Raw genomic sequence first — 19,014 nt, 5'->3', positions numbered from 1 at the left:
CCGAATAATTTAAATCCTAAATCGCTATTTGACAGATCTGTGGCATGCACTCTAATGTGAACGAACAACAATTGGAAGCATTACGATTCATTAAAAACTGAAAGGTTTGGTATGTTATGTATACTCAGTTCTCCATGTTCAGTGTATACCTTTAGTCATGTCAGATCTCTTTATATCCCACAGAGAAAAGACGCAGAAACGAAATACCTAGGAGATGAAGAATCAAGGACATAATCAAATACTCTTTCGAAGTGAAAGGCTTCCAGTGTCGATAAACAGTTGATTTGAGACGGGAACCCACACTTCAGCAGATGAAACCCAGCAAGAAACCTTCAAGATATATTCAGTGGATAGCAGAATCTGACATTAATGGCTTTATGTGATGGGACAACAGCTGTTATTCATTCTACCCATTAACAAACTCACTAAAGGAACATTTGATCAACCATCTCTGCGACAAGGTATCCTTCTTATAGACTCCTCTATGTTCTCCTCTGTTTCAGAAACGTCTCAAAAATGTGTAAATAAACTGATAAATCACTAAACATAGCTATCTCACTTTTGAAAAAACCTACACAATTTGGAGATGCAAACACTGAGAGAAAAAGTAATGTGCAATGAGTATAGGAAGAGCTTCGGTTATCCATCAAACCTGAGGAGCCATCAGCAACTACTCATCCAGTGAATGTCGGGACTGACTATAGAAGGCAACCTTAAGGGCCCATCAGCGCATGCACAGAGGTAACAAGCCACTAAGATAAATGCGGTCTTTACTATGAAAATCTAAAGAATTATCAGGGAGTACACACAGGTGAAGAAACATATATATGCAGCGAATTTGAGGATTGGTTCCATAAAGCATCTATTATATGGATAGATTAGAGAAAACATATTGGAGAAAACATATAAATGCAGTGAATGTGGGAGTCATTTAATTTGTCATTAAACCTAAAGAGCCATCTCCATTACACATACAGAAACAAAACCATACAAGTGAAGTGAATGTAGGTAGAGCTTTACTTACTCATCACACCTGAAAAAAAAATCAGACCGACCCAAAAGGAAAACCATCAAACACAGTGAATGTGGGGAGAGCTTCAAGATGTCATCAATCCTAGAGAGCCATCTGCAAACACACATGGGAGAAAAACCATACAAATGCACTGAATGTGGGAAGAGCTTTAATCGGTCATCAATCCTAAAAGACCATCAACTAACACACACAGGAGAAAAACCATTCATGTGCAGTGAATGTGGGAAGACCTTCAATCGTTCATCAAACCTAAAGAACCATCAGCGAACACACTCAGGTGTGAAACCATTCAGGTGCAGTGAATGTGGAAAGGACTTTGGTCGGTCATCAACCCTAAAATGTCATCAGCGAACACACACAGGAGAAAACCCATACACCTGCAGTGAATGTGGAAAGACCTTTAATCAGCTATCAAACCTAAAGACCCACCAACGGTCACACACTGGTGAAAAGCCATACTCGTGCAGCGACTGTACGAAGAGCTTTAATCAGTTATGGTACCTAAAAATTCACCAGCGATCACATACAGGAGACAATCCATACATATGTCGTGAATGTGGGGATACCTTTAATCGCGCATCAGCCCTAAAAATTCATAAGCGAACACACACAGGTGAAAAACCATATGCATGCAGCAAATGTGGGAAGAGCTTTAGTATCTCATCAACACTAAAATATCATCAACAAGCATGCGCACGGAAAAAACGACACATCTGCAGCGAATGCGAGAAGAGCTTTAATCGATTGTCACACCTAAAAATTCACCTCCGGACGCACTCTGGAGAAAAAACTTACTTTTGTAGTGAATGTGAAATTAGCTTTAATCGCTCATCAACGCTAAAGATCCATCAGCGAACACACACAGGAGAAAAACAGCACTCGTGCAGTGAATGTGGGGCGTGTTTCAATCACTCATCAACCCTGAAGACTCATCAGCAAACACATAAAGTAAATATTTCACACAGATCATCAATTTAAAAGAAGCCAACAGCATGAAAGAACTTGACCAGGAAGGAGTATATGCATACATAGGAACAAATAAAAAAACAGTGGCAAAAAGCCAAAAAGGTGAAGAATTTTGTGGAAAAGTGCAATTAAGTCTGAAGAGTTTTTTTAAGTCGGTAACAAACAGTAAGTTATAGGCTTACCACACCTGTTTTATCCTCTATGTACAGAATCATAGATAATAACAAGCAAACCAATTGTCTCATATAAATTGCTGTAGGATCATCATTTAACATACAAAAGTTAATTTCTAGATTGTACTTTCCAAAAGTAAAAAGTGGGGTAGACCTCAGTGAATCTGACTGCACCTATCTGTCAACAAGGATACCCCTCCATACTTACCCAAAGATACCCTTACATGCTCAACTAAGAGCAGCAAACCATAGACTAGCTCTTCTTCTTTTATCAAACCTGAAAAAACATTCTCAAAATGAAAGGCATTAGAGGTAGCTCCTTAATGCAAGAAGAAAAAGAGGTACCAGATACAACAACACAGTAAAAGCAACTGTTCAAGGAACGTGACTAATACAAATAAAATGTTGAGAATGGCAGAAATCCAGCAAAAAAAACAGAACTTTTACCTCTGCAGTGTTTGATACTGTGGATGATACTGTTCCTTGACAGTTCTTTTAAGTAAAAATGTCTTAAGAGAGTGTGTTACTTGGTTCCTATCACTCTGCGAAAATGTTCCTAGCTGTTGTGGTGCGCTAGCTCCCTCATCCTTTAATATCTACTTGGTTCCTATAGTCCATGTCTTCAGAAACACAGATGTAGTCGTAGAATCCGACACTGATGGGACTCAGAACCAGACACAATTCCCTAGAGACGCCTCGTCAGTGTCTGCCCTTCAGAGCGTCTCTGATGAGGCGGCTGTGGGTGCACAGTAACTATCTGCAACTTAACTGCTCCAAATTAGAGCTTATTGTCTTTAGGGTCAAAGGTTGCTGTAATATATCATCCCTTCCACCTCTGTCTATTTTTGAGCAGCAGGTTTCCTGTCACTAAGTGGGTGAAATTTGAGGTTTCACCTTTGAAGCTGACCTCTTTCTGAGTCGCGGGGTAGACTCGCCATGTGCAGCTGTTTCTACCAACTACAGCCGCATGTTTTAAAAAGCGTCACGACTCGGCTTCAAGATATACATTGAGCATAAGTGGTGGTACACCTATCAACAGCAATCCACTCTATACAGGTCTTTTGGCATTAAATTAATCTGATACAGCAAGTCCAGAATGAGGGCATTCACACATCCCAGGGCCCAGCCTAGCTAAGACTGCCCTTCACTGGATCCCTGTGAGGGTTCTCATTCTTTCCAAGATTGGTGGCATGTCTCAAAAAGTACTTATTGTTGGTAGCATGAGACCTATTAGCAGTGGATGCATTAGAAGTGCACTCAGAAATCCCACATGGACAGTAAACAGGCAAACAGGTGACTGTGCAGAAAGGAACACAACCCAAAGATGCGAGTGACACCTGCCCAGCATTCTGCCACAAGATGGTTTACTATCTGCAAAGAACAATCAGATACATCAGGTGAATGCAGAGTTTGATGTGCGTAGTGCTAAACAGCATAATACCTCGTCCTCGCCTCATCCATTTCAAGTTGTGTGAGCCTTACAAGATTATAGCACTGGACATTCACTGGGTCCACGGCCAGCCATGGGTACAGAGCACAAAGACGTTATAATAACAAGGCACACATCAATCTCAGCCATTAGAAAGGTTGTTGTGTCAACAGCAGACACCGTTAAAGGAGAAACTCACAACTATGCATATGACTTTAGCAGTGTGGGGTCTCGGCGCGCACTACTCTGTGCACTGAAAGAAACAAGGAAACAACTACCTGGAGAGTAAACTGTGGAACAAAGCAACACAAATCATTCCAGTCGTCATAAGTACAGCCGGATTAATCAAGAAAAGCTGCATGGCCAACATACAACAAACTCCACAGAGGTTATCTTTGCCACAGTGCAAGAATAAAAAATAAGAACCCGAGGTTATATTATCCAAACATACTGTGACTTTGGAATGAGGACATTTTTGCCAATATGTGTATTCAAACCTCACTTGGAGACACGGACACATACATAATGTTTAAGTACTGGTCCTTCCTGGAAACCATTGTACTATGTTTGAGAGACAAAATCTCGGCTTGGTGAAAACATGAGCACCCCCCATCCAGTGTAAGAAGTGCGCAGCGCCAGCTCTGAGCTGGGGTGGGGGCATCAGAGCCAACCCCTCAGATCAGGAACATTCAGTAGGGCTTCATGACAGTCACCACAATTTAAAGTCCAGAGTGTCCAAATCCATTGTACATCTGATGACGTCACTGGCCTTTTACATGTCGTGCCAATGTCCCTCCAATGACTCCGACTCTAACATCTACATGCCAGGACATGTCTACATCTACGAGTCCCAGCTCTACATGTTCTGATGCGCACCGAAATCATCTTTTCACCCGGGTTCCATTCATCAGTGGCTCATCATATGAAATGTCATCCATGACTGGGAGGGAAGAGTTGGTGTGAGCTTGAAACAGCCTAAACAGACTTGAACTGGAGGGTTCAAAAACAATGTTTTACTCTCGACCCTGGTAAGTTGAATTGAAAGAGAATTTAATTACAATAGATCAGACACCGCTCGATGTTTTGATGCCATTTGTACCGTGGGAGATAGTTAATAAGAACTTCATTCTTTCAGATGTGTAGACTTTATTTGGATCAAAAGTATCTTCTGGTCTGCTGATGAAGGCCCAAGAATGTACACATGTTACAAGGTGCATTGAGCATCATACTTTGCCACCGTCAGTGTCCTGCAAGAGTACCATAGCTTAGTTGATGTGTTTGGACAAAGGTGAGGACAGGCTGCATTTGCTAAGTGTTCTTTAAATGTAGCTTCTACTTGCAACTGTGCTGCCAAGGGGTTTGAAAGCAAGTACGACTGTCCCTCATTTGTCAAACAAGGTGCGGAGCATCTCCTGGAGGGACGAGGGGCCAGGATGTGACGAGTGTCTGCATCACTGATGAGGAGGGTCCCTGTGCAGCAAGTTTGAAACACTAAACTGACTTCAGGGGACAAGCGGAGAGGACATTGGGCGCTGCATCATTTTTAAAGAGACATTGAACATCCGCTTCACCTGGTCCATCAGCCACATCCCTGCAGCGGGTCCAACCACCATGATCAACTGGATCAGCGAGATTCACGGCTATGAAACATTGGAGAGTCTTGAGCTCGATTAACTTTTTACGCATGCTAGCGACCACCCACCGTGGCCCAAAGACTGTCTATTGTATTGTGTTGTATTGTGTTGCAAATCTCATTCAGCACTTACTACCCCTATGTGGGGCTCTGAAGCGCTTGCCAGCATGGGTAGCATGCTACACAGTGTAGGGTGTGTGGGTGGAAGGGTGTTGTCTTTGTTTTGATCCTATGTGGGGAGTGTTTTGAGCAGCCGGTGAGTCGCGAAGGGAACAAGAAGTCTCCAGCATCGCTTCGAAGTCTCATCAGCGACATAAGCGACTTTATCTGCGGTGTCAGAACTCTCATGTTAGCAATCATTTATTCCTTGAGTTTATGTAACATTTATTGTATATCACCTTTGATTTTATAAAAATGCTGTTGTTCACTGAATTATTGTTGCCATCAATGAAATTATAATATTACTGAGCTGGTGTGGGGGCTCTGCTGGTTCTACTTGGTCTTTCCCACTTGGCAGACTTGGGTTAGGTGTTGATTCCGGAGCACACCTACCCTGTCCAAGACAGATGGTGACAAGGATGCGTGCAGACCAGCTGGGTGATACCTGGTCGAAATAGCAGAAGAGAGGGGCCGATAAGACAACTTTCAAGGCTTTGCAGAAGGGATCTTTCTTGTTGAAGAAAGTGACACTGTCTGTGTGTAGTTATTCCCTTTGTTGTGGGCATGCAGAGAGGGCTGGGAGAAGCAGAGGTGCAGGAAACAAGCCGGTTCACTTCAGGCACAATGACCCTGCCAGATTATGTGCAAGAAGAATGGAAGCAAGTGCTAGCTTAAGGAGATTGCAGAGCCGTTTCTAGTGCAGTGGTACTGGCAAAGCAGATGTTGCAAACCAGTGAGAGTCCGCACCTCTAGATGATATGTTGGAAGCAGTGCGACGGCTGCACTCCATTGAGAGTCTGCCCCTCCAGAAGATGTGTCGGGGCAATGCGAAGGCTCCACTCCAGTGAGACTCAACACTTCCAGAAGATGTGTCGGGCAGTGCGAGGGCTGCACTGCAGTGAGAGTCCACACCTCCAGAAGATGTGTAGGGACAGTGCGAAGGCTTCAATCCAGTGAGAGTCCGCACCTCCAGAAGATGTGTGGCGGGCAGTGCGAAGGCTGCACTGCAGTGAGAGTCCACACCTCCAGAAGATGTGGAAAGGGCAGTGCGAAGGCTGCACTCCAGTGACAGTCCACACCTCCAGAAGATGTGTCGGGGGCAGTGCGAAGGCTGCACTGCAGTGAGAGTCCACACCTCCAGAAGATGTGTTGAGACAGTGCGAAGACTGCACTGCAGTGAGAGTCCACACCTCCAGAAGATGTGTTGAGACAGTGCAAAGACTGCACTCCAGTGAGAGTCCACACCTCCAGAAGATGTATAGGGAGCAGTGCGAAGCCTGTACTCCAGTGAAGGTCGGAACCTCCAGAAGATGTGTCGGGGCAGTGCGAGGGCTGCCCTCCAGTGAGGGTCCACACCTCCAGAAGATGTGTAGCAGGCAGTGCGTTGCTGCACTCCAGTGAGAGTCCACACCTCCGGAAGATGTGTAGGGGGCAGTGTGAAGGCTTAAATCCAGTGAGTCCACACCTCCGGAAGATGTGTAGGGGGCAGTGCGAAGGCTTCAATCCAGTGAGGGTCCACACCTCCAGAAGATGTGTAGCGGGCAGTGCGAAGTCTTCAATCCAGTGAGTGTCTTCACCTCCAGAAGATGTGTCGGGGCAGTGCGAAGGCTTCAATCCAGTGAGAGTCTGCCCCTCCAGAAGATGTGTCGGGGGCAGTGCGAAGGCTGCACTGCAGTGAGAGTCCACTCCTCCAGAAGATGTGTAGCAGGCAGTGCGAAGGCTTCAATCCAGTGAGAGTCTGCACCTCCAGAAGATGTGTCGGGCAGTGCGAAGGCTTCAATCCAGTGAGAGTCTGCACCTCCAGAAGATGAGTCGGGGGCAGTGCGAAGGCTGCACTGCAGTGAGGGTCCACACCTCCAGAAGTTGTGTAGCGGGCAGTGCGAAGGCTTCAATCCAGTGAGAGTCTGCACCTCCAGAAGATGTGTCGGGCAGTGTGCAGGCTTCAATCCAGTGAGAGTCAGCACCTCCAGAAGATGTGTCGGCCGCAGTGCGAAGGCTGCACTGCAGTGAGAATCTACACCTCCCGAAGATGTGTCGGGCAGTGCGAAGGCTGCAATCCAGTGAGAGTCCGCACCTCCAGAAGATGAAGGCAGTACGAAGGTTGCACTCCAGTGAAAGTCCAAACCTCCAGAAGATGTGTCTGGGCAGTGCGAAGGCTGCACTCCAGTGAAAGTCCACACCTCCAGAAGATGTGTCAGGGGCAGTGCGAAGGCTTCAATCCAGTGAGAGTGACTGCATGAAGAATAGCAGAGGCAGTGTGGACTGCTTGGTGGCCTGAGGCGTGGGCGTACTGCTGGGGATTACTGCAGAGGAAGCGACGTACTGGAAGTGACCCGACTTGACGGGCAGGCGGCCCCTCAACCGTCACCTACCCCCCTGGACATTGGACAGTCGATTTCCTTCGGCCCCCCGCCATTTCTCACTCGTGTCCCTTTTACCCTTACTCTCCTTACCCTCACTTGCGCCATTAGTCTTGTCTGATATGCTAGTTAAATGTGTCGAACTACCATTGTAACCCGTACCTGATATAATCTAGAGACCTAGCCATCTGACTGATGCCCGATGAAACTACCCTGTGAGCTAAAGGGGTGACTGGCTGTGGACTCCCTCCTCGACCATCTCCTACCCATTCGACCTTTGAGCAGATTTTCCATTTGTCTCTTCATACCGTCTACTCCCTCTTCCTCTCCCTTCTCAATCCCCCTTTTCCCCTATCCGCTCTATTTCTCTCCCCTTCTCGCTCTTCAATTTGTTGCATATATGTATCTATCCCCCCTTACCCGTCTTAGATCCATTTACTTCATCTTCTATCCTCCTGAAATGTTCTTCTAGTATTTGATGTTATCGTGCAACTGATGTAATTTTGTTATTTATGTTGAACCTTATGTTTAGCCTGTCCGCTGTACAGGCCCCCCCCACCGCCCAACTGTACCCTTATCGGCCTCAATGATTGTGCCTCTTGCCAAAGCACTCCCTCTCCCCTTGTTGGGGAGGGTTCCAGCAGCATTGCCTCGGAGTCTCAGAGTCCCCTCTGAGAGAGTCCACTGTGTTTGGGATCTCACACATAACGGAAATAGGCCTTAATTGGCCTCCTTGAATGTGCCCCTTGCCAAAGCACTCCCTCTCCCCTTGTTGGGGAAGGATCCTAGCATTCCAGTCCTGGAATCTCAGATACCCCTTCTGAGAGAGTCCACAGTGTTAAGAGATTCTACACTTAGCCGAGGTCTGGGATAGTTCCCCTTTATCTCTGTATGGCACCCCTTAAAAAAAGCACTCCCTCTCCCCTTTTTGGGGAAGGATCCAGTATGTAGGCCTTGGAGTCTCAGAGACCCCTCTGAGAGAGTCCACTGCGTAAAGGGAACCTCTCTTAACAGAGATGGGAAAATGATACCACTTCCCCTGGATCACAACTTACTGGACTTTGGACGCAGCTTTAACTCGTCTACCGGTTTGTGTCTCCGTCACCCTCCCCCTCCTCTTTCCATGCTGTGTCTCTCTTCCTCCCCTCCTCTTTCCCTCCTTCACTCTGTCTACCTCCCTGCTCCTACCCCCTCCCCTGAATCTCTCCCCTTGCCTGCTTTTCCCCCTACGTGTGTTGTCATTACTGTCTATCTCGCCCTTACATGTAACTATGTTGCCATGCTCTAACAACTGTGTAACCTTTATAATGATGTAACATGCAACTATGGTCTGATACTCATGTAAAGCGCTCTGATACTTCCGGGTCTAGCCAGTGCTATATAGAACCTTTTAAAATAAAATAAATAAATAAGTAAAAAAGAGTATGTATGGGAGCCGAGGGGTGTGCACTGCAGTGATTACTGCAGAGTATGTGAGGGTGCCGAGGGGTGCACACTGCAGTGATTACTGCAGAGTATGTATGTGCACCGAGGGATATGCACTGCAGTGATTACTGCAGAGTATGTGAGGGTGCCGAGGGGTGCACACTGCAGTCATTACTGCAGAGTATGTGAGGGTGCAGAGGGGTATATACTGCAGTGATTACTGCAGAGTGTGTAAGGGTGCCGAGGGGTATGCACTGCATTGATTACTGCAGAGTATGTGAGGGTGCCGAGGGGTGCACACTGCAGTGATTACTGCAGAGTATGTATGGGCGCCAAGGGGTATACACTTCAGTGATTACTGCAGAGTACGTGAGGGTGCCGAGGGGTGTGCACTGCAGTGATTACTGCAGAGTATGTATGGGTGCCAAGGGGTATGCACTTCAGTAATTACTAAAGAGTATGTGAGGGTGCCGAGGGGTATGCACTGCAGTGATTACTGCAGAGTATGTATGGGCGCCGAGGGATGTACTGCAGTGATTACTGCAGAGTATGTATGGGCGCCGAGGGGTATGCACTGCAGAAGTTACTGCAGAGTATGTAAGGACGCCCAGGGGTATGCATTGCTGTGATCACTGCAGTGTATGTAAGGGTGTTGAGGGGTATGCACTGCAGTGATTACTGCATAGTATGTGAGGGTGCCAAGGGGTATGCACTGCTGTGATTACTGCAGAGTATGTGAGGGTGCCGAGGGGTATGCACTGCAGTGAATACTGCATAGTATGTATGGGCGCCGAGGGGATTGCAATGCAGTGATTACTGCAGAGTATGGAAGGGCACCGAGGGGTGTGCACTGCAGTGATTACTGCAGAGTATGTAAGGTCACCAAGGGGTATGCACTGCAGTGATTATACTGCAGAGTATGTGAGGGCACCAAGGGGTGTGCACTGCAGTGATTACTGCAGAGTATGTAAGGTCACCAAGGGGTATGCACTGCAGTGATTATACTGCAGAGTATGTGAGGGCGCCGAGGGGTGTGCACTGCAGTGATTACTGTAGAGCATGTTCAGGTGTTAAGGGGTGTGCACTGCAGAGATTACTGCAGAGTATGTAAGGATGCATAGGAGTATGCACTGTGGTGATTTTTTAACAGGGAGGGAAGTGGGAGCAGAACATCTATGTTTGAAAACCACTGCAGATTAAACTTTAACCTGCTGTCATTTTTAAGCATTGAGAGACTGCTCACTCTTCCATTCTTATGTTAGATACAACAACCACTGCAGATTAATTCCCCCAGCGGAACGACAGAATGCATTAGTAATTCCACTTTACAAGAGTATTGCAGAATTACCAAATTCCTCCTATTCCGGATCATTCTCCCTCCTCAGGGGGGAGGTGTCTTACCCCTGGGTAACCCTTGACGGTTCCCCTCCCTTCTCGGATCATTCTCTCTCCTCCCGGGGAAGGTGTCATACCCCTGGGTAACCCTTGATGGTTCCGGGGGAGGTGTCTTACCCCAGGATAACCCTTGACGGTCCCCTCCCTTCTCTGATCATTCTCTCTCCTCCCGGGAGAAGGTGTCTTACCTCTGGGTAACCCCTGATGGTTCCGGGGGAGGTGTCTTACCCTGGGTAACCCTTAACGGTTCTCCTCCCTTCTCAGATCATTCTCTCTCCTCCTGGGGGAGGTGTCTTACCCCTGGGTAACCCTTGACGGTCCCCTCCCTTCTGGGATCATTCTCTCTCCTCCTGGGGGAGGTGTCTTATCCCTGGGTAACCCTTGACGGTTCATGGGGAGGTGTCTGACCCCTGGGTAACCTTGACGGTTACCCTCCCTTCTCAGATCATTCTCTCTCCTCCCAGGGAAGGTTTTACCCCTAGGTAACGCTTGACGGTTCTGGGGGAGGTGTTTTACCCCTGGGTAACACTTGACGGTTACGGTGGAGGTGTCTTACCCCTGGGTACCCCTTGACGGTTACGGGGGAGGTGTTTTACCCCTGAGTAACCCTGGGTGGTACTCCTCCCTTCTTGGATCATTTCTCTCCTCCCGGGGGAGGTGTCTTACCCCTGGGTAACCCTTGATGGTTCCGAGTGAGGTGTCTTACCCCTGGGTAACCCTTGACGGTCCCCTCCCTTCTTGGATCTTTCTCTCTCCTCCTTGGGGAGGTGTCTTACCCCTGGGTAACCCTTGATGGTCCCCTCTCTTCTTGGATCATTCTCTCTCCTCCCGGGGGAGGTGTCTTACCCCTGGGTAACCCTTGACGGTACTCCTCCCTTCTTGGATCATTTTCTCTCCTCCCGGGCGAGGTGTCTTACCCCTGGGTAACCCTTGATGGTTCCGAGTGAGGTATCTTACCCCTGGGTAACCCTTGACGGTCCCCTCCCTTCTTGGATCTTTCTCTCTCCTCCCTGGGGAGGTGTCTTACCCCTGGGTAACCCTTGATGGTCCCCTCCCTTCTTGGATCTTTCTCTCTCTCCTCCCGGTAGAGATGTCTTACCCCTGGATAACCCTCGACGGTTGCGGGTGAGGTGTCTTACCCCTGAGTAACCCTTGACAGTTCCCCTCCCTTCTCGCTCATTCTCTCTACTCACGGGGAGGTGTCTTACCCTTGGGCAACCCTTGACAGTCCCCCCCCCTTCTCACTCATTCTCTCTCCTCAAGGGGGAGGTGTCTTACCCCTGGGCAACCCTTGACAGTTCCCCCCTTCTCGCTCATTCTCTCTCCTCACGGGGGAGGTGTCTTACCCCTGGGCAACCCTAGACAGTTCCCCTCCCTTCTCGCTCATTCTCTTTCCTCATGGGGGAGGTGTCTTACCCCTGGGCAACCCTTGACAGTTCCCCCCCCTTCTCGCTCATTCCCTCTCCTCACGGGGGAGGTGTCTTATACCCGGGCAACCCTTGACGGTTCCAGGGGAGGTGTCTTACCCCTCGGTAACCCTTGACGGTCCCCTCCCTTCTCGGATCATTCTCTCTCCTCCCGGGGGAGGTGTCTTACCCCTGGGTAACCCTTGACGGTTCCCCTCCCTTCTCGGATCATTCTCTCTCCTCCCAGGGGAGGTGTCATACCCCTGGGTAACCCTTGACGGTTTTCATCCCTTCTTTGATCATTCTCTCTCCTCACGGGTGAGGTGTCTTACCCCTGGGTAACCCTTGACGGTTCCGGGGGAGGTGTCTTAGCCCAGGGTAACCCTTGACGGTTCCCCTCCCTTCTTGGATCATTCTCTCTCCTCCCGGGGGAGGTGTCTTACCCCTGGGTAACCCTTGACGGTTCTGGAGAGGCGTCTTACCTCTAGTTAACTGTGAGAAAGTGCCATCTTTCTTACATTGGTATGCCCCCACTTTTTGCTGAATTGCTGATGTGCTTTGACTGAGTGTGCCCTGGGCTCCTGCCAATCAGTTGCCCAGGGCAAGTGTTCTTCCCTAAAACTGTATTGAAGCTGAAACCCAATTGGCATCTCGGGCCACATGTTAGCCCCTGGTAAATGGTACCCTAGGTACCCAGGGCATTGTGACCAGAACTTATTGTGCCATCCTTAGGGTCCCTGCACCCTGACACCCACACACTGCCTTTGCAGACTGAGTAGCCTGGTGCACAACTAAACAAAGTCATGACATGGCACCATCCCTGGGTGCCATGTCCACACACCCACGGCCATCAGTCACCCCTCTAGCTGGGTGCCCTATGCAATTGGTGTGGGTACAGGTGCATGAGCCCTGTGCCCCTACAGTACCCAGGGTCATTCCTGGGCACTGTAAGTGCAGTGATGCCATTAAGAGTATATGGTGCTGGGAGGTTGTCATTACGAACGCCACAGCACCATAATGGCTACATTGAAGACTGACAAGTTTGATATCAAACTTCTCAGCACACTAAACCCACACTGATGCCAGTGTGGGATTTAATGTAAAATGCACTACAGAGGGCAACTTAGAGATGCCCCCTGAAACCTAACCTTCAATCCACGTCCGGTCTGAGGGGCTGCCTAGGCTGCCACAAAGCAGATATGTTGCTGGGCCCCTGGGTGGAGAGCCCCCGCTCTCCTGGGCCTGCAACAATGCACATACTGGGTGAGGTGCTAGGTCTCCTCCCCCAGGATGGGCAGGTGGAAGTTTCAAAGGTGTTTGACTTGGCCATTCTGGCCGGTTCACCCCTGAACTTTTTGCTGTTATATGTGACCTGGTGTTGGTTGTTTTTGGCTTCTGCGCACTTTAACACTGTGTCCCAGTGTAAAGTGCGTGCGCACTGTGAGTGCATGTTGTGAGGTAGGCCTGCCCTCCCATAGGAATGCATGGGGAATGTATGTGTCCATGGTAGTTCCTGATGCGTGGGGAGTGCAGGGTCGAGTTTGGTATGTACGGACTCGTGTGATTAAATGCTGCGCGATGATGTGTGCGGCGTTAATGTGTCTAGTGTGGAAGTGCCACTTCTAGAAACTGGCCTGTCTGTGTAATAAAGGTCAATTCCCTGTCTGGCTTGTGATTGGCTGGAGCTGGCTGGTGTGCCTGGCTCCAGGAGTTAGGATGGGTCTGCCCCGGTGGTGAATGGGGAGATCTGCATGTTGATGGCAGGGAGGAGTGCACCTGGGACCTGAATAGGGCTGGGCCTTCCCTACACAATGCTGGCTCCGCCCCCTGTGGTGCGACTGATGACCCTAGCCTGTCCTCTGAATAGGGAGAAGGGCTGAGCACAACAAAGTGCTCCAGAGCCGGTACTTTCCTTTCACAATGCTGGCTTCACCTTCTGTAGACTGTCTGATGTCTCTGCCCTGCACCTGTGTCACAAAGGAGTTATGTGTATAAAAAGGGGCTGTGACCCCATGAAAAAGGTTCTCTTGTTCCTGACCTGAGAGGGAGGCCTGCTGCTGCTGGGTGCCAGGAGGATTCCGCCACTAGGGACTGCCTCCCTACCTGACTCCCTCCCTACCTGACCGCTTCTGACTTTGTCAGAAGCGGTCGCTCCCTACTGCCCCTGCTCTCCTCTGCCTACTCTGCCTGGGTATCGTTAGCGCTGCTCTGTTGCTTATAATAGCGCCTGACTGTGCCTGCGCTTGACTGTGCCTGCATTATTTAATTAATTTAAAGTGCCTGTATTGTTTGCTTGCATTACCGGATCGCTTATTCATTATTGTGGCCCTTTCCTTCTGTGCCCCACTCCTTAAGCGCCTCACTGCCCACAGCGTCATTAATTATTTATTTTCCCCCCAACCCGGTTTGAGCTTCCCTTTCTGCCGCCATTGTTGTTGTTGTTGTGCCCGGAGCCCGCCCTCTCCACCACGCACCCGCCTCCCAGCTGTTCCTCCCTCCCACTAAGAGGCAAGGCTTCTCCCTGCCGATCGAAGCGCTGTGACCGTCCTGACTTCGTCAGAAGCGGTCGCTCCCTACTGCCCCTGCTCTCCTCTGCCTACTCTGCCTGGGTATCGTTAGCGCTGCTCTGTTGCTTATAATAGTGCCTGACTGTGCCTGCGCTTGACTGTGCCTGCATTATTTAATTAATTTAAAGTGCCTGTATTGTTTGCTTGCATTACCGGATCGCTTATTCATTATTGTGGCCCTTTCCTTCTGTGCCCCACTCCTTAAGCGCCTCGCTGCCCACAGCGTCATTAATTATTTATTTTCCCCCAACCCGGTTTGCGCTTCCCTTTCTGCCGCCATTGTTGTTGTTGTTGTGCCCGGAGCCCGCCCTCTCCACCACGCACCCGCCTCCCAGCTGCTCCTCCCTCGCCCCTCTCCTTCCACTATCCACATATGACAGATGGACCCTCGCGCAGCGTCCACGCGCAGCGGTCGCGCCCCATGCGCGCCGAAGGTGCGCCAAAGGTAAGCCGTCTACGCCCGTCCGCGCCTGGACCGCGCCCAGCGCCAGACCCCGTGGCCCCCGCAAACCGCACTCTGGCCGCATTAGGTATGATGCAGCCACCCTTCTAGCCCTTAACCCCGGACGTACTCCCCTATGCTACGAAGCTGCCCCGGGACGTACCCATGGGCCCTTCGCCTGCCACTCCTGCAAATTCACCAGCGTCAAGACCCTTACCACAACCACTAACCCCAAACACAGGTCCGACCCTAACCACCTGAAGTGCATCCTGCTGAACACCCGCTCGGTCCACAGACACGCCACTGAACTCTGGGATCTACTCGACATTATATCACCAGACGTCGCCTTCCTCACTGAAACATGGATGAATGCATCATCAACACCCGACATCGCCATAGCCATCCCGGACAATTACAAGATCATCCGTAAAGACCGCACCGTCCAAACAGGAGGAGGCATCGCCATCGTCCATAAGAACACCATCAAAATCACGACCAGCTCCGACGATAACCTTACCTCCGCCGAACACCTCCACTTCCAGGTCCACACTGACCCCAGAACCACACTCAGAGGCACCCTCATCTACAGGCCTCCAGGAACACGTAAACAATTCAGCGAGGACATCACTGACTTCATCAGTCCACATGCCCTCGCCTCCGAGAACTACATCCTACCAGGAGACCTCAACTTCCACCTGGAAAAGAATAACGACAGCAACACCACCACCCTTCTGGACAACCTGGCCAATCTCGGACTCAAACAACTTGTTGACACCCCACCCACATAGCCGGACATACGCTAGACCCAATCTTCACTTCCAGCAAACACATCTCCTTCGATCGCACCACAGCTCTCCCTTGGACGGACCACAGCTGTGTTCACTTCAGCTACAAAACCACCTCGACCCACAACCCCCCACAACCTATTCCCTGAAGAAAATGGAACAAAATCACCACCGACCAACTCCTCACATCACTCAACCAAAACCCACCCGCTCTCTCATCGGACCCTAACCAAGCTGCCATCAAATTCAAACAATGGATCACTCACAGCGCTGACGAATTAGCACCCTTGAAAAACCATCACACCAAACAAGACAGCAAAAAAGCCCCCTGGTTCAACGATGACCTTAAAAAATCCAAGAAACTTTGCCGTACACTCGAGAAAACATGGAGAAAAAACCCAACCACCGACAACATGACCACCTTCAAGGTAGCCACCCGCAAACACCACCAGCTGATTCGATCCACCAAGAAATCAGCATTCAAGAATCGACTCGACAACAATGCCCATAACAGCAAGGAACTATTCAATATCGTCAAAGAATTTACCAACCCCACCGCAGCCTCAAACAACATTACTCCCTCCCAAAACCTCTGCGATTCGTTATCCTCCTTCTTCTACAACAAAATTGCCGACATACATAACAGCTTCGAAAACAGTACCAACGAACAATCCTCCCCACCCCCCTCAGAACCTATACCGCCCTCCAACAATCTCAACGCCTGGAACCCAATCACCACCGAAGACACCATCCGCCTAATGAATTCCATCCACTCTGGCTCGCCAACCGACCCATGTCCCCACCACATCTTCAACAAAGCAGACTCCATCATCGCACCCCACCTCCGTGATGTTATCAACTACTCCTTCAATTCTGCTACCTTCCCAGAAAGCTGGAAACATGCCGAAGTCAGCGCCCTCCTGAAGAAACCCACAGCAGACCCCTCTGAACTCAAAAACTACCGCCCAATATCCCTCCTCCCTTTCCCGGCAAAAGTCATCGAGAAAGCCGTCAATAGCCAACTCGCCGCCTTCCTCGAAGCCAACAACTCCCTCGATCCCTCACAGAACGGCTTTCGAGCCAAACACAGCACCGAAACCGCCCTCATCGCAGCCACAGACGACATCCGAACACTACTGGACAACGGAGAAACAGTGGCCCTCATTCTACTCGACCTCTCCGCCGCCTTCGACACAGTCTGTCATAGCACCCTCATACAACGCCTCAACAACATCGGAATACAAGGAAAAGCGTTGGACTGGATCGTCTCGTTCCTCGCCGGAAGAACCCAGAGAGTACGACTTCCCCCATTCAAATCAGAGGCTACCGAAGTCATTTGCGGTGTACCTCAAGGATCATCACTCAGTCCCACCCTCTTCAACGTTTACATGAGTCCACTCGCATCCATCGCGCGTCAACACAACCTTAACATCATCTCCTACGCCGACGACACCCAGCTGATCCTTTCCCTCACCAAAGACCCTAACTCCGCCAAAACCAATCTTCACGAAGGTATGAAAGAAGTAGCCGAATGGATGAAAAACAGCCGCCTAAAACTTAACTCAGACAAAACGGAGGTGCTCATCCTAGGATCATCCCCCTCTGCCTGGGACAACTCATGGTGGCCTTCGGCTCTGGGCACAGCACCCACACCCACAGATCACGCACGCAACCTAGGCTTCATCCTAGACTCCTCACTCTCGATGACCAGACAAGTCAACGCCGTCTCATCCTCCTGCTTCAACGTACTTCGTATGCTCAAAAAAATCTTCTGTTGGATCCCCTCCAAGACAAGAAAAAATGTCACCCACGCACTAGTCACGAGTCGACTGGACTACGGAAACACCCTCTACGCCGGAATTACAGCCAAATTACTGGAAAAACTCCAACGTATCCAAAACGCATCAGCGAGACTCATTTTGGACATCCATCGCCAAAATCACATTACCGGCCACCTGAAAGACCTCCACTGGCTCCCCGTCAACAAGAGAATAACCTTCCGTCTCCTCACCCACGCACACAAGGCCCTCTACAAACTAGGGCCAGAATGCCTCAACACTCGACTATCCTTCTACACACCCACCCGCCAATTAAGATCCTTCAATCAAGGCCTCGCCGCAATACCGCGTATCCAAAGATCCACCATGGGAGGTAGATCCTTCTCCTACTTGGCGGCCAAGACCTGGAACTCACTCCCCACCCACCTCCGCCTTACACAGAACCACATTTCCTTCAGAAAAGATCTTAAAACCTGGCTATTCGACAAATAATGAACCCCATCCCCAAGCGCCTTGAGACCCTCTGGGTGAGTAGTGCGCTATATAAATGCTTGAACTTGAACTTGAACTTACCTGGAGGGCCCTGTAAGCTGGTCCCTGGGCCCAGCCTTTGCCCCCCCTGCCTTTCTGAAGGACTTTTTGCTGAACTTTGCCTGGACTGGTGACTTTTAGCACCTGGGAAGCGTTTTGTTCCTACTTCCCAGGAGTGCTGCTGTTTGCACCTGCAGCCCGGAGGTACCATCCCCATTCTCGAGGGATTCCCCGGCATGGGGATCCCCCCCTTTGGCGATCTGCGGCACGGGTACCACCCCGCTCATTTGCCATTTTTTTCTATATCCCTAGCGGGTGCCCACCCCACCAGGGATTTTGCAAGCCCAAAAATCGGGAGCCTACCCTGCATTGCCCCAATCAAGTAAAGAACCCACCGCCGCCGCCCGGGAGGCACGAGATCGCCGCATCAGGAATCACCGCCGCGGTTATCCGGAAGTCATGTGGCGCCTTTCCTGACGTGGGGTGGGACTTCCGCTGTCCCGAGGGAAGCCCCACACCCACAAGAGCCAAGAGCCGTGAGCACACAGGAGCCCACTCCGCGCTCCGGTGAGGCAGCCCCAGCGCGACCGGAGGAGCCTGGAGAGAGAAGCGGAGGGGGCTTGAGGCACGTTGCTGGTGCCTGCCCCCGCCGCCCCCCAGCCCCATGCGGCCGCCAGAAGGGTCCCAGAAAGAGAGAGAGGAGACCGTGAGGGAGTCCCAGGTGAGTGGGATGTTGCCCCCATCGCCGTTCCCTGTTCTCCCCGAGCGGTCCCGCAGTGCCACAGACCGCTCCAACGCTGAAGGGGCCATTGTTTTTCCGAGTCCCCGGAGCGTGTTTTGGGGGCATTTCAGAGGGTAGAGCGGCCCCGGTTGGCAGCGGGCCGCTCCCCCAGAGTGGCAGCAAGTTTCATTCGAGCCCATGAGGCTCCAGG

General features: G+C 50.3%; 1 protein-coding gene across 1 annotated transcript; it reads left to right on the top strand.

Moving 5' to 3' along the window:
* Positions 1 to 206: 206 nt before the first annotated feature.
* LOC144826117 (uncharacterized) lies at positions 207 to 5,550 on the top strand. Its single transcript, XM_078684518.1, has one exon. The coding sequence runs from the start codon at positions 1,103 to 1,105 to the stop codon at positions 2,009 to 2,011; it is 909 nt and encodes a 302-aa protein (XP_078540644.1). The 5' UTR covers positions 207 to 1,102; the 3' UTR covers positions 2,012 to 5,550.
* The last annotated feature ends 13,464 nt before the right edge of the window (positions 5,551 to 19,014 follow it).

Source organism: Lissotriton helveticus, chromosome 3_2, assembly GCF_964261635.1.
Source record: "Lissotriton helveticus chromosome 3_2, aLisHel1.1, whole genome shotgun sequence".
Lineage (NCBI taxonomy): Eukaryota > Metazoa > Chordata > Amphibia > Caudata > Salamandridae > Lissotriton > Lissotriton helveticus.
Note: the sequence above shows the minus strand (reverse complement) of the source record. Positions and strands in the feature narration are given on the sequence as shown.